General features: G+C 51.0%; 2 protein-coding genes across 2 annotated transcripts in view; one reads left to right on the top strand and one right to left on the bottom strand.

Moving 5' to 3' along the window:
• LOC143289657 (zinc finger CCCH-type with G patch domain-containing protein-like) overlaps window positions 1–12500 on the top strand; it is a 153198-nt gene that overhangs the window by 27675 nt on the left and 113023 nt on the right. The window lies entirely within an intron of this gene.
• LOC143289942 (uncharacterized) lies at window positions 3561–7152 on the bottom strand. The gene has a single exon (XM_076599203.1). The coding sequence runs from the start codon at window positions 7115–7117 to the stop codon at window positions 3968–3970; it is 3150 nt and encodes a 1049-aa protein (XP_076455318.1). The 5' UTR covers window positions 7118–7152; the 3' UTR covers window positions 3561–3967.

Here is a 12500-nt window from a genome sequence, read left to right as displayed (position 1 = left end):
TGGCTCATGTTGACTGATAGGTTAGAAGAAGAAAAAAAAAAAGGAAGCAGATGGTTGTCTTTGTCCACCAAAGACCATATATTATTGTGGTTTCCTTTTTCTTTCTTTTGTGTGTGTGTGTGTGTGTGTGTGTGTGTGTGTGCATGTGTGTGTGTGTTATGAAGTGCAGTATAGACCATAGATTATCATGGGGGTGAGGGGAGGGGGGGGGGGTTAAAACAAGGGTTTGTCTGTTGTTGTTTTTTTTTTGGGGGGGCGGGGTTTAATTTAAAAAGAGCTGTCTGTCTGTCTGACTCTGTGTGTGTGTGTGTGTGACAAAAGGTGTTGACAGGAACAGAACTAGCTGGGAAAGAGCAGTGTTGGGTCAGGCAGAGGGCAGTGTAGGGCGTGTGTTTCACACATAAAACTCTCTCTCTCTCTCTCTCTCTCTCTCTGTCTCTCTCTCTCTCACACACCCACACACACACACGGGTGCATACACACACACACACACACACATGTAAAGTGCCCAGCTTCTTGTCAAATCTCTTACCCACTTCCTTTACCCACCGATACACACACACACACACACACACACACACATGGATGCACGGCACGCACACACACACACACACACACACACAGAGGTGCACACACACAGAGAGGTACACACAGACACAGAGGTGCACACACACACACACACACACACACACACACACACACACACACACACACACACACAAACAAGCAAACATGCATGTATGCACACATGTGAACATGCACACACACACACACACACACAAACATGCAGACAAAAAGAAAAGGCGGTTACATTAATTGACTACTTTTCTCATGAAGACAAGAGTTGCTCAAGAACATGCCACACATTTCATAGTATGGCTCTTGATTCACCTTCACCTATCCCGTGGTCTTGTGGACCGTTGGGGTGCCACAGGTGATCTGGCAACCAGCATCCTCCAATGACTCTATCGCTCAACCTCAAGCCCGTCCATTCTGGGATGTTGTCCTCCCATCTCTTCCTCTGTCTGCCTCTCCTTCTCCCCCCTTGCACTGTGCCCTGCAGGAATGATGTCTTGGCAAGCCCTGATGATCTCGTGACATGGCCATACCATTTGAGCTTGCGTCTCTTGCTCTGATTATATATAATATATATATACATAGATATATTTTTTACATGTTGAAAGAGTATTTGAGGAATGACTGAGCCATGAACGACTTTGATGCAATGCTTTTTTTTTTTTTTTTTTTTTTTTTTTAACTGAATATCTGTGAAGCTAATGTGGTCATGAATATGAGCCAGGAATGATTTATATGATTCTTTTATTATCTTATTATTATTATTATTATTATTTTATTTTTTTACATGTTGAAAGCTGATGTTACAAAGTCATAAACAGTAGCTATGAAGAATTTTTTGTTGTTGAAATGTCTCTGTTACAATGTGAAAAGCTAATTGTATATGGTCATAAATATTGCCCATGTACAGCTTCTTTTGTTGAAACGTCTCTTTTTAGACATGCAAAGCTAAAGTTGCGTAGTTGTAAAAAAAAATTAGCTATGAACTTGTTTGCTTATTAAATGGCTGATTTTCACACAAACACAGAGCAATTTATACAGTCATAAATATCAGTCAGGAACAACCTTGTGTGTGTAGATATATATATATATATGCTCATGAATCTATCTGTGAATGCGCAGATGGCTGAATAGTCCAATCTGCGCACGAAATGTTGGTAATGTTCAACTTTAGAATACTAAACTCAGGGGGGCTGTTTAGACGAAAAACTGCGACAATTTTATACACAGTAAGCTGAAGACTACCCACACAGAGATTGATGACGCGACCACCCGCGTGATCAGCAGTCAAAATGGCTTGCAGGTGGTTGCTCTGGCTGTGATCGGCTGAGCTTACTGTGTATAAAATTGTCGCAGTTTCATGGGAAAGTAGTGGTCGTACAGCTTAGCTGAGGGTTCCATTCAACTTAGCGCATCGAGGTGAGCCTAAGACACCCTTTGTTTTTCGTCTAAACAGCCCCCCTGAGTTTAGTATTCTAAAGTTGAACATTACCCGAAATGTTCACTGACAGTTGGGGCAGACAATGACAGGCATACCATTGTCAGGGAGCTTGTTTGCCCATGACTTTCTGGCCTGCCTCTTCTGAACAGCTGCAGCAGTCCTGTTGGCCTCGCACAACTTGGCGCCTTTGTGCACAGCAGCGCGCCATTTTTGTCACGGTCTACTGCAGATTCCTCCCAGGAGTCCGGGTTGATATCAAACACTTTCAGAGAGACTTTCAGAGTATCAAACCTAATATCGTGTAGTCAAAAGCATAGCTAGCGGCTGGTCACTCCAGAAGCAAGCTGTCAACACATTGCTGTTTTACAGCGCAGTCTACATTTTACACATGCGACTGCCAGGGCGGTCTTGCGTTCAGATATGATATTATACCTTTAAAAGCACATGTAATTATGAGATATTGACTATAACCTGATCAGCTGTGCTTGAACAGGAATGTGAAATACCCAGAACAACAGCCAGGATTTGAAGAAAGAAAAAAAAAATGTAGAGTAAAGTACATCTGGACACATAATTAGAAATATATATATATATAAGTTTGGTTGTTGTTTTTTTCCCAAAACAGACAACATGATCAGCGTTTATGAAGCAGCATGTATGATGAATTCACAATGCTTTGCAGATGTTAAATGTGTCAGTTTGTAGTGGAAAGCAAAAAAGAAAAAAAAAAAAACCAACCACCAAAAACACATGCTTCCGCAAAAATTAGTATAGCTTTTTACATGCAGAGCAATCATTTTGATAAGGTGCAAAAATAAGGCTTCAATGAAAATACAAAGAAAGAGCACACGACAGTTTTCAAATTATTATTCAGTATGGCATGCTTGTGCAGCCATACTAAGGTTCATTTCAAACAGAAAAAACAACCAACAACCCTGTTTGTTTTTATCTCTGCAAAAAGGTTTTTTCTTTTCCTTTTCATCACAACCAGAACCCATGGCAAATTTCAAATCAATTGTTTTCTTGATGATGAAAATAAAACAGCTCAGCAAATGGCACTTTTGCAAACAAAAGTTGAAATGATAATATCAGATAACAATCTTTTTTTTTCTTTTTTTTTTTCTTCAGAAATCAAACTTATTCATAACAAAGCAATGTTGAAACTTTACAAAGAAAGCCAAAGCTAGGATGCATAATCCAGCAATGTAGAACAGTGAACTTGGAAAATATCATTTTTTGTTCAAGAAAACAAGGCAGAAATGGTTTGCCAACACTGTACAGAATAGGGGAATTGTAACAAACATAATTTCAAGCAAAATACCAAAAAGAGATATAAAAAAGACATCAGTGATATTTCATGAATAATAAATGAAAAGATATATATATATATATATATATATATATATATATATATTTAAAGATATAAAGGAAATATTTTTTTATGATAAACAAAGAAGTATGTCTAAAACCATTAATAGTAAAATCCACTTTATGGTAAACAAAATGCCTCCAAATTATATTAATGATTATATGAACTTATGTCGCATCTACCAGTGAAATTATATATTAAAAAAAAAAAAAAAGAAGTGATGTTATGATCCACATGAAAATAAGCACAGGGGCCTGTGATGTAGCAAGATCACCAACAAGTAGAGTTGCAATGTCCCACTGAGAAAAAGAGTGTGGGGGAGGAGTGTGGGGTGGGGTAGGGGGAGGTAATCGTCCATAGCATTGAACACAAGCAGCACACGTTCGCAGCTTTATACTACAACACAAACGGCGGCAAACTGTCCCAAGCAGAGAACATTAGAAAGCGAAAAAGTGTCCATAAAAAAATTTTTTTTTAATCATAAGATTTTTCATCCTTCTTCTTCTTCCTCACTGCACGTTGAAAACTGTAGAGGAAGCAGTGCGATGTTCCCTGACGATCCCCAGGACTCTTGGGGGGAATCAGGTGAGCGACATGCTCCGCCAGCGTTCCTTCTTCTGTCGGATGTTGGCCCTGATCTGCTGCAGAGCCTCCTTGTTGCCTTCCCCGCGGACAGGGGAGGTCACCCGAAGCCCGGCTCTGCGGGTTGCCGGGTCTGCTGCTTTCCCCTCGTCCTCTTCCAGCGTTTCCAACGGCAGAGTGGCGGCGGTGGTGGTGGTGAGGGTGGTGGAGGAGGTGGTGGAGGAGGGGGACACGGCAGTGGCAGGGGGGTCACGAGGACACGGCTTGACCAGCATGGAAGGTTTGGCGCCCGATGGGGGCGAGGGGTCGGAGTGACCGTGCTGGGAATGGGGGAGAGTTTTGGGCGAAGAGTCCGCCGAAGCCTCCGTGGCTGGAGCGTTCTTCAGCAGGATGCTCTCGATCGTCTTGAGCACGTTCTTCTCGGCGGCGGCCTGGGCTGCCATCTGCGCCGGCGTGAGGGGCTTGTCTGGAGCCAGTGTGGGGCCGAGTATGATGCTCTCGCTGCTGTTGCTGCCGCTGCTGCTCTTGTCTCCAGTCTTGGACTGTTGCGAGCTGTCCTCGGCTTTCCCGTTCTTCTTCAGCGCTTGTTTGAGGTGCGAGATCCGGCTGCGGATGCTGTGCTTGATCTTGGATTTGGGTCCTGTCGGGGAGGTGACGCCTTCGCCTTCTTGGTCCGGACCTCCTCCGTTGTCTTTGGGGCTTGTGCTGGGGGGCACCGTCTTCCCCTCCTCGGGCTTGTCCGGAGGAATGTAGGCTTCGTTCTGTATCAGCAGCTCCTTCCGCTTGCGCCAGGTCTCCCTCAGGTATTCCATCTTGGAGGCGCGGTCCGAGGCGGCGCTGATGGCTCGGCGAACCGGGCGCGACGTTTTGTCCCCCGAGGAGGGTGGGGAGATGAGCGAGGTGGACATGAGAGGAGCGGTGACGGGCGTGCTGAAGTCACCGCTAGCAGCAGCAGCAGCAGTGACTGTGGGTTTGGTGGGGCTGTGCTTCACGAAGTCCTTTCGCTCGGTGGTGTGGGGCGGGGTGTGGATGACGGGCGCCGCGATGCGGGGTTCGTGCGGGTGCTGCCTGGCGGTCAGCGAGGACAGGGAGCGCCTGGGCTCGTCCCGCATGGAGGCCGTCCTGTCCAGGGACTGCACGCGCTTCTCCCCCCGCAGCAGGTGGGCCATGCCCGGGGGGCCCTCCGGGGGGAACACGCTGGTGTTGAGCAGCAGCTCGCGTCGCTTCTGCTTCAGGGACTCACGCAGGTTCTGGAACTTCTCCATGCTGTTCTGCGAGCCGGAGCCGTTGGCGGGGTGGGTCTCCTCGTCAGCCTGGTCCTCTTTCTTCCTGGGTTGTTCCTGGGCGGTTTTATCAAGTTTCTTTGTCGACTGGGACAGGTCCTCCTTGGAGGTGTGCAGTGAAGAACTGTTGGCTGTGCGTCTGATGTCCGTGGCTCTGCCTCTGGTGCTCTGGTCCTTGGAGTCTTGCTGGGATCTGCCCTGCTTCTTGGAAGAGGGGACGCTTCGTTTGGACACCACCGTCATCTTTCCGTCGATGAGTTCGAGGGTTTCCTCAACCACCACCTCGTCGTCTTCTTCTTCTTCATCACCATCATCGTCGTCGATGTAGGCGACGTGCTCGAAACCATTGTCGAAGTTGTCGGAGATGATTGAAGACGTGGCGGAGGACATGTTGACGGTGGGTGTGTCCGCAGAAAAGGCGTCGTCCTCCTCGGGGTCTTCGGGTAGCTCCTGGACAATGTCTTCGGGCGTGAAGATGGAGTGGCTCAGCAGGGTGGAGGTCAGGCAGCCGAAGTCCCTCCCCACCATGTCCTCCAGCGTCGCCTCCCCGGGCACGACGAGCCGCAGCTCGGGGGTTTCCATGGTGACGGGCGTCTGCGAGACCTTGCTGCTGAGCAGGAGGTTGCTCAGGAACATGATCTCCTCGTCCGTGGCCAGGTCCAGGACGCTCCTCAGCACGTCCGTCTCGTGCATCAGGGACTTGAGGTTGGTCCGCAGCTCGCCGCGCGCCCTCTCCGCCGCCGTGTTGAAGCTGTCGTCGGTGTTGCGGGCGTCCAGGGCGGCCAGCAGCAGCCTCTCCTGGCGCTTGATGAAGAACTGGAGCTGGGCCGAGCGGCGCTGGACGTCCCTGCGCAGGTCCTGCTTCCGCTGGTGCCAGTTGGCCTCGGCCATGTGGACCGTCTCCAGGCTGTAGGTCACCTGCAGGGAGGCGGACTGCAGGCGGTTCAGCTTGCGGTGCAGGCACTCCCAGGTCCGCACCACCTGGGGCGGGGTGGAGCTCAGCCGCCTCTGCACCCCCACCCCCCGCGAGGGGAGAGTCTCGGATGACAGCCGTCTGGCCGTCTGGCTGACCGCCTCGGACGAGGAGGAGGACCAGTGGTGGAAGTGGGGGTGGTGCTGGGGGGAGGAGGAGGAGGACAGCCCTCCGGGAGACATGTAGCCCGGGGTGGAGGAGACGGAGAAGGAAGGGGACGCCGTCCGTTGAGCCCCGTAGCCCACGCCCAGGGAGCTCCGTCTGTGGCTGCGTAAGGGGGAGGAGGAGGTGTCGGACAGAGGGCTGTGCGGGGGGGACAGGGCTCTCTCCCTGCTGTAGGCCTGCACCCCTGCTCCTCCTCCTCCTCCTGGAGAACCCCTAGCCGTGGGGGAGGAGGGCAGGTGTTGCTGGGGCTGGGGCTGGTGGTAGAGGAGGGAGGGGGCGGAGTACTGCAGTCCACCGCCGCCGGCCGGGGCCCTCCCGGCGAGGACGGACACTGGGGACCCTCCGCCTCCTCCTCCTCCTCCCTCCCTGCCCGCTGCTCCTGGAGACAGCGACCTCCCGGACACGAGGGTCTTCTGCACCTCCCCGACGTACTCCTGACACATCCTGGTGAGGAACGGGTTGGCCGTCAGCCCCGCCACGCCTCCAGGGGGCAGGGGGGCCTGCTGGCCGCAGAGGGGGCAGGAGAGGGCTAGGGCGGGGCCGCCGCCGCCGTTCCCCTCTTGGGGGGAGGCACGGGTAGTAGTGGTGGTGGTGGTGGGGGCCAGCTGCTGCAGGCAGTCGAGGCAGAAGCTGTGCAGGCAGGGGAGGGTGCGCGGCTGCCGGAAGAGCGACTGGCACAGGCGGCAGAAGAGGATGGAGGTGGGCAGGTCCGTTCCGGGCAGGGCCATGGTGGTGGTGTGGTGGTGGTGGCTGGTGGTGGTGGTGCTGGGTGGTGGACGTGTGGGGGATGTGTGCGGTATGTGTGTGGAGGGTGAGATGTGTGTGGAGGGTGAGGGTGGGGGTGCTGGAGTGGAGGTGTGTCGGAGGTGGAGGGGTGGTGGTGTGTGGGTGGAGGTGTGTCGGAGGTGGAGGGGTGGTGGTGTGTGGGGTGGGGGTGGGGGGCTGGAGTGGAGGTGTGTGTGGGGGAGTGTTGGGAGGTGGGGTATATTTAGTTACTGTTTTGTTGTTGTTGTTGTTTGTTACTGGAGCGTATACCACGTTGAGAAACTGCAGTTCTGGTCAGCTTGTGTGTGCTTCTGCTTGACTCCACAGTCAACCTTTGTTTCTGGTTCAGTCCTGGAAGCTACAGTGTCCGCCAAGTGTTCTCTCCATCTTTCTCCTGGTTGTTTTTTGTTTTGTTTTGTTTTTCCTGTCTTTGATTTTGCTTGCAGCTTTCCCTCTCTTGAGTTTCGTTTATGATGGATCAAGGGGTTGATCCTGAGACAAAGGGAGAGAGTGTGTGTGTGTGGGTGTGGGAGGAGGGGGGCGGGGGGGTGGTTGAGAGCTAGGAAGATGAGGGGTGGGTTTGGGGACAAGGGAATTATTGAATGGAAAACCAACAAACTCCTGTGTCCGTGCTGGATTAACGGTGGTGTTTTGGCGACGCCAACGATGGGAGGAGGGTGAGTGGAGGGGGTGGGGTGGGGGAGGAGAAGGACGTTGGGGGTTGGGAAAGGAGGAAGTGGGGGGTGTAGGGGGTAGGGGATTGGGGGTTGCAGTCCTGGTCAGGCTAACTCCTGTAACAGACAAACAAACGATCGATCGACGTGTAGACCCGTTCAGTATCGTGTTTTACTGAAGGCAGTAGTTCCACCATACTTGGGCTACTTTCGTGATTATAATGTGGTGGTGATTGTGGTTATTGGTTTGTTTGTTTTTTATTGTGTGTGTGCACATGCGTGTGTGTGCGTGCGTGCGTGCGTGTGTGTGTGTGTGTGTGTGTGTGTGTGTGTGTGTGCGCGCGCGTGCGTGTGTGTATTTTCGTGCCTTTGTGTGTGTGTGTGTGTGTGTGTGTGTGTCTGTGGCTGTGTCTGTGTGTTCGTGTGTCTGTGACAGTATGTGAATTTGACAATCATAGAGGGAATTTTTTTTTCTTATATCAGAGCGCTTAAAGCATTTATTTATTTATTTATTTATCTATTCATTTCGAAATAAAGGTCGGTCCTTGTCCTAAGATACATGTATGTGCACCCGCACAACAACAACAACAACAACAACAGCAACACACACACACACACACACACACACACACACACACACACAGAGAGAGAGAGAGAGAGAGAGAGAACAGCACAGCACAGACAAACAGAGTGAGAGAGAGAGACAGAGAGAGAGGGTTTGAGAAGAGTTTGGGTGTAGTCTTTGGGGTTGATCTCGCAACATTAGTAACAAGGGAAACTTCTGAGGTGTCCAAAATGTTATATATATATATATATAACACCATCCAGATTTTTTTGTGTTTCATCTTGTCATGTCAAACGACCCGAGAACTTCAAACACACAGTTCAAACGTTGCCCCTCCCCCCTCTCCCGCCCCCCCCCCCCCACTCTCCCCCCATGTCTGTTAACCTTTGTGTGAAACGTGAGACTGAAAAGGCTAAAAGGATACTGTCACTGAGACTTCAATCCGCTCCAACACAACCCCCCCACCCCCCACCCCTCCACCCCTCACCCTCACCCTCAACCTCCAACCTCAGTGTGATTCATGCGTGTACGCGCGCGCCCACACCCACACCCACGCCCACACCCACGCGCACACACACGTTGGGTGTCAAATAACAAAAGACCAGTGTTTAAGTTTCAAACTGAAGGCCCGCCAGTTTACTGTTCATGTATGTGATGTATGTGGATGATTATTATTATTATTATTATTAATATTATTATATTATTATTATTTTTAAAATCATATTATTATTATCTGTTTATTTATTTATTTAGTTATTTATTCATATATTTATTTATTTATTTTATTTTATGTTATTTTATTTTATTTTATTTTATTTTGTACGCTTATAGTTGACTTCATCATGTTTTTGCGCCTTATACATATTATTATTAGTAGCAGTAGTTCTTTTTTTTTTAAATGTATTTATCTCTTTTTTTTATTAAAAAAAAAAAAAAAAAAATTCAAGGCCAGTGACAGCGCTCTCGTTGATATTCCAGTGACAGTAGTTCCATGGTTTTCCAGTGCGTTGGGTTACGCTGCTCGTCAGGCATCTGCTTGGCTGATGTAGTGTAGCGTTTATGGGTTTGTCCGAACGCAGTGACGCCTCCTTGAGCTACTGAAAACTGTATGTGAACTTTCACGCCCATGACTGTCAAAACTCCAGTATTATCGCATTACACAGACACAGACACACACGCGCACGCGTGCACGCACACAAACACACAGACACAGACACACACAGACACACACAGACAGACGTTCTTGTTCTCTCTATCGTCTACTGCAATACAGACATCTCGCTATCAGAGCAATCCATAATTATTGTATGTTCGTAACATATGTTGACCTGGGAGATCGGAAAAATCTCCACCCTTTACCCCCCCACCAGGCGCTGTTACCGAGATTCGAACCCGGGACCCTCAGATTGAAATTCAAACCACTCGGCTATTGCGCCCGTCTCTTAATGGGTGTTTCACAGTACTATACGTACAACCTAAAACCCTCTTGCCCGAGAGAGTGGGGGTGTACTTCAGGCAAGACACTCTCCACTATAATCAAATTCTAGCCCAACTAATCGGAACAGCAGTTGCCTCCTCTGCTGCTCTGATGGTCATAGTCGGACACGACTGACTATCATATACGTACAACTGGTGCTCAATACAAGGCGAAGTTGGGTAAACGAACGTACTTGTACTGTTGGCAAAACGTGCGAAGGTGAAACATGGCGCGCCAGGCGTGTGTGCCCATTTCCGAAGACAGAATACAGCTGTCTGAACCGACTGACTATCATATATATATATACGTACAACTGGTGCTCAATACAAGGCGAAGTTGGGTAAACGAACGTACTTGACAGTCTGCTGGCAAAAAGTGCGATGGTGAAACATGGCGCGCCAGGCGTGTGTGCCCATTTCCGAAGACAGAAAATACAGCTGTCTGAACGGTGGGATGCCAAATGACCGTAATTATAATGCTCGTAAAACCCGCCATGTGTGAACGTTTGGCCTTGCTGCGTTCGAGCATGGAAGAAGTGGTAATGGAGGGTTTTTTTTATTTTATTTATTTATTTTTTGTTTGTTTGTTTGCTTGCTTGATTTTTTTTTTTGGGGGGGCGGGGCGGGGGGGGGGAGGGGGGGAAGGGGTTGGTGTTGTTTTTTTGTTTATTTGTTTGTTTGTTTTTGATTTTTAAATTCCCACAGCAGCAGAGGACATCGCGACCCAAGCTGGTGACAGCGATAATCCTGCAAAAAAAAAAAAAAAGTTCATGACACGTCAGTCCTGACTGATAAGAGGTGTGTGTGTGTGTGTGTGTGTGTGTGTGTGTTGTATACGTGTGTGTGTGTGTCTATATATATATATGTGTGTGTGTGTGTGTGTGTGTGTGTGTGTGTGTGTGTGTGCATGTGTGTGTGTGTGTGTGTGAGCGAGCGCGACCGCGCCCGCGCGTGTTGTGTGTGGGTGTGCGCCTTTCAAACGGAACAGGCCGTTCTTTTCTTTCTTTCTTTCTTTCGTTCAGGCCGTTACCGAAACAACGAAACAACAACAACAACAACAACAAAAAAAACCCTGGTTGCAGGGAATTGCTGTTATCGTGTCCCTCGCGTGACAGGAGCATTAGCAGCACCTTGTCAACCCCTCCCCTCCCCCCCCCCCCCCCCCCCCCCCCCCTCCTTACCCCCCCCCCCCCCCCGCCCCACCAAGCCCACCACCCCTGTCGCCCACTCTCTCTTCCCCACCCCTAACCCATCAGTCTGCACCCACCCCCACCTCCCACCCCACATCCACCACCACCACCCCGTCCCATCCTCAGCCCCCACTTTCTCCTCCCTTCTCTCCTTCACCACCACCACCACCACCACCCCGCCCCATCCTCAGCCCCACTTTCTCCTCCCTTCTCCTTCACCACCACCACCACCCCGCCCAATCCTCAGCCCCACTTTCTCCTCCCTTCTCCTTCACCACCACCACCACCACCACCACCCTGTCCCATCCTCAGCCTTACTTTCTCCTCCCTTCTCCTTCACCACCACCACCACCACCACCACCCTGCCCCATCCTCAGCCTTACTTTCTCCTCCCTTCTCCTTCACCACCACCATCACAACCACCCCGCCCCATCCTCAGCCTTACTTTCTCCTCACTTCTCCTTCACCACCACCACCACCATCACCACCACCCCGCCCCATCCTCAGCCTTACTTTCTCCTCCATTCTCCTTCACCACCACCACCACCACCACCCTGCCCCATCCTCAGCCCCCACTTTCTCCTCCCTTCTCCTTCACCACCACCACCACCACCCTGCCCCATCCTCAGCCTTACTTTCTCCTCCCTTCTCCTTCACCACCACCACCATCACCACCACCCCGCCCCATCCTCAGCCCCACTTTCTCCTCCCTTCTCCTTCACCATCACCACCACCACCACCACCCTGCCCCATCCTCAGCCCTCACTTTCTCCTCCCTTCTCCTTCACCACCACCACCACCACCACCACCCCGCCCCATCCTCAGCCCCCACTTTCTCCTCCCTTCTCCTTCACCACCACCACCACCACCCTGCCCCATCCTCAGCCCTCACTTTCTCCTCCCTTCTCCTTCACCACCACCACCACCACCACCACCACCCCGCCCCATCCTCAGCCCCCACTTTCTCCTCCCTTCTCCTTCACCACCACCACCACCACCCTGCCCCATCCTCAGCCCTCAATTTCTCCTCCCTTCTCCTTCACCACCACCACCACCACCCCGCCCCATCCTCAGCCCCCACTTTCTCCTCCCTTCTCCTTCACCACCACCACCACCACCCCGCCCCATCCTCAGCCCCCACTTTCTCCTCCCTTCTCCTTCACCACCACCACCACCACCACCACCCCGCCCCATCCTCAGCCCCCACTTTCTCCTCCCTTCTCCTTCACCACCACCACCACCACCACCCCGCCCCATCCTCAGCCCCCACTTTCTCCTCCCTTCTCCTTCACCACCACCACCACCCCGCCCCATCCTCAGCCTTACTTTCTCCTCCCTTTTCCTTCACCACCACCACCACCACCACCACCTCCCCGTCCCATCCTCAGCCCCCACTTTCTCCTCCCTTCTCCTTCACCACCACCACCACCACCCCGCCCCA

The sequence above is a fragment of the Babylonia areolata genome, chromosome 14 (assembly GCF_041734735.1).
Source record: "Babylonia areolata isolate BAREFJ2019XMU chromosome 14, ASM4173473v1, whole genome shotgun sequence".
NCBI lineage: Eukaryota > Metazoa > Mollusca > Gastropoda > Neogastropoda > Buccinidae > Babylonia > Babylonia areolata.
The sequence above is the reverse complement of the archived record's forward strand: the minus strand, read 5'-3'. Positions and strand labels throughout refer to the sequence as shown.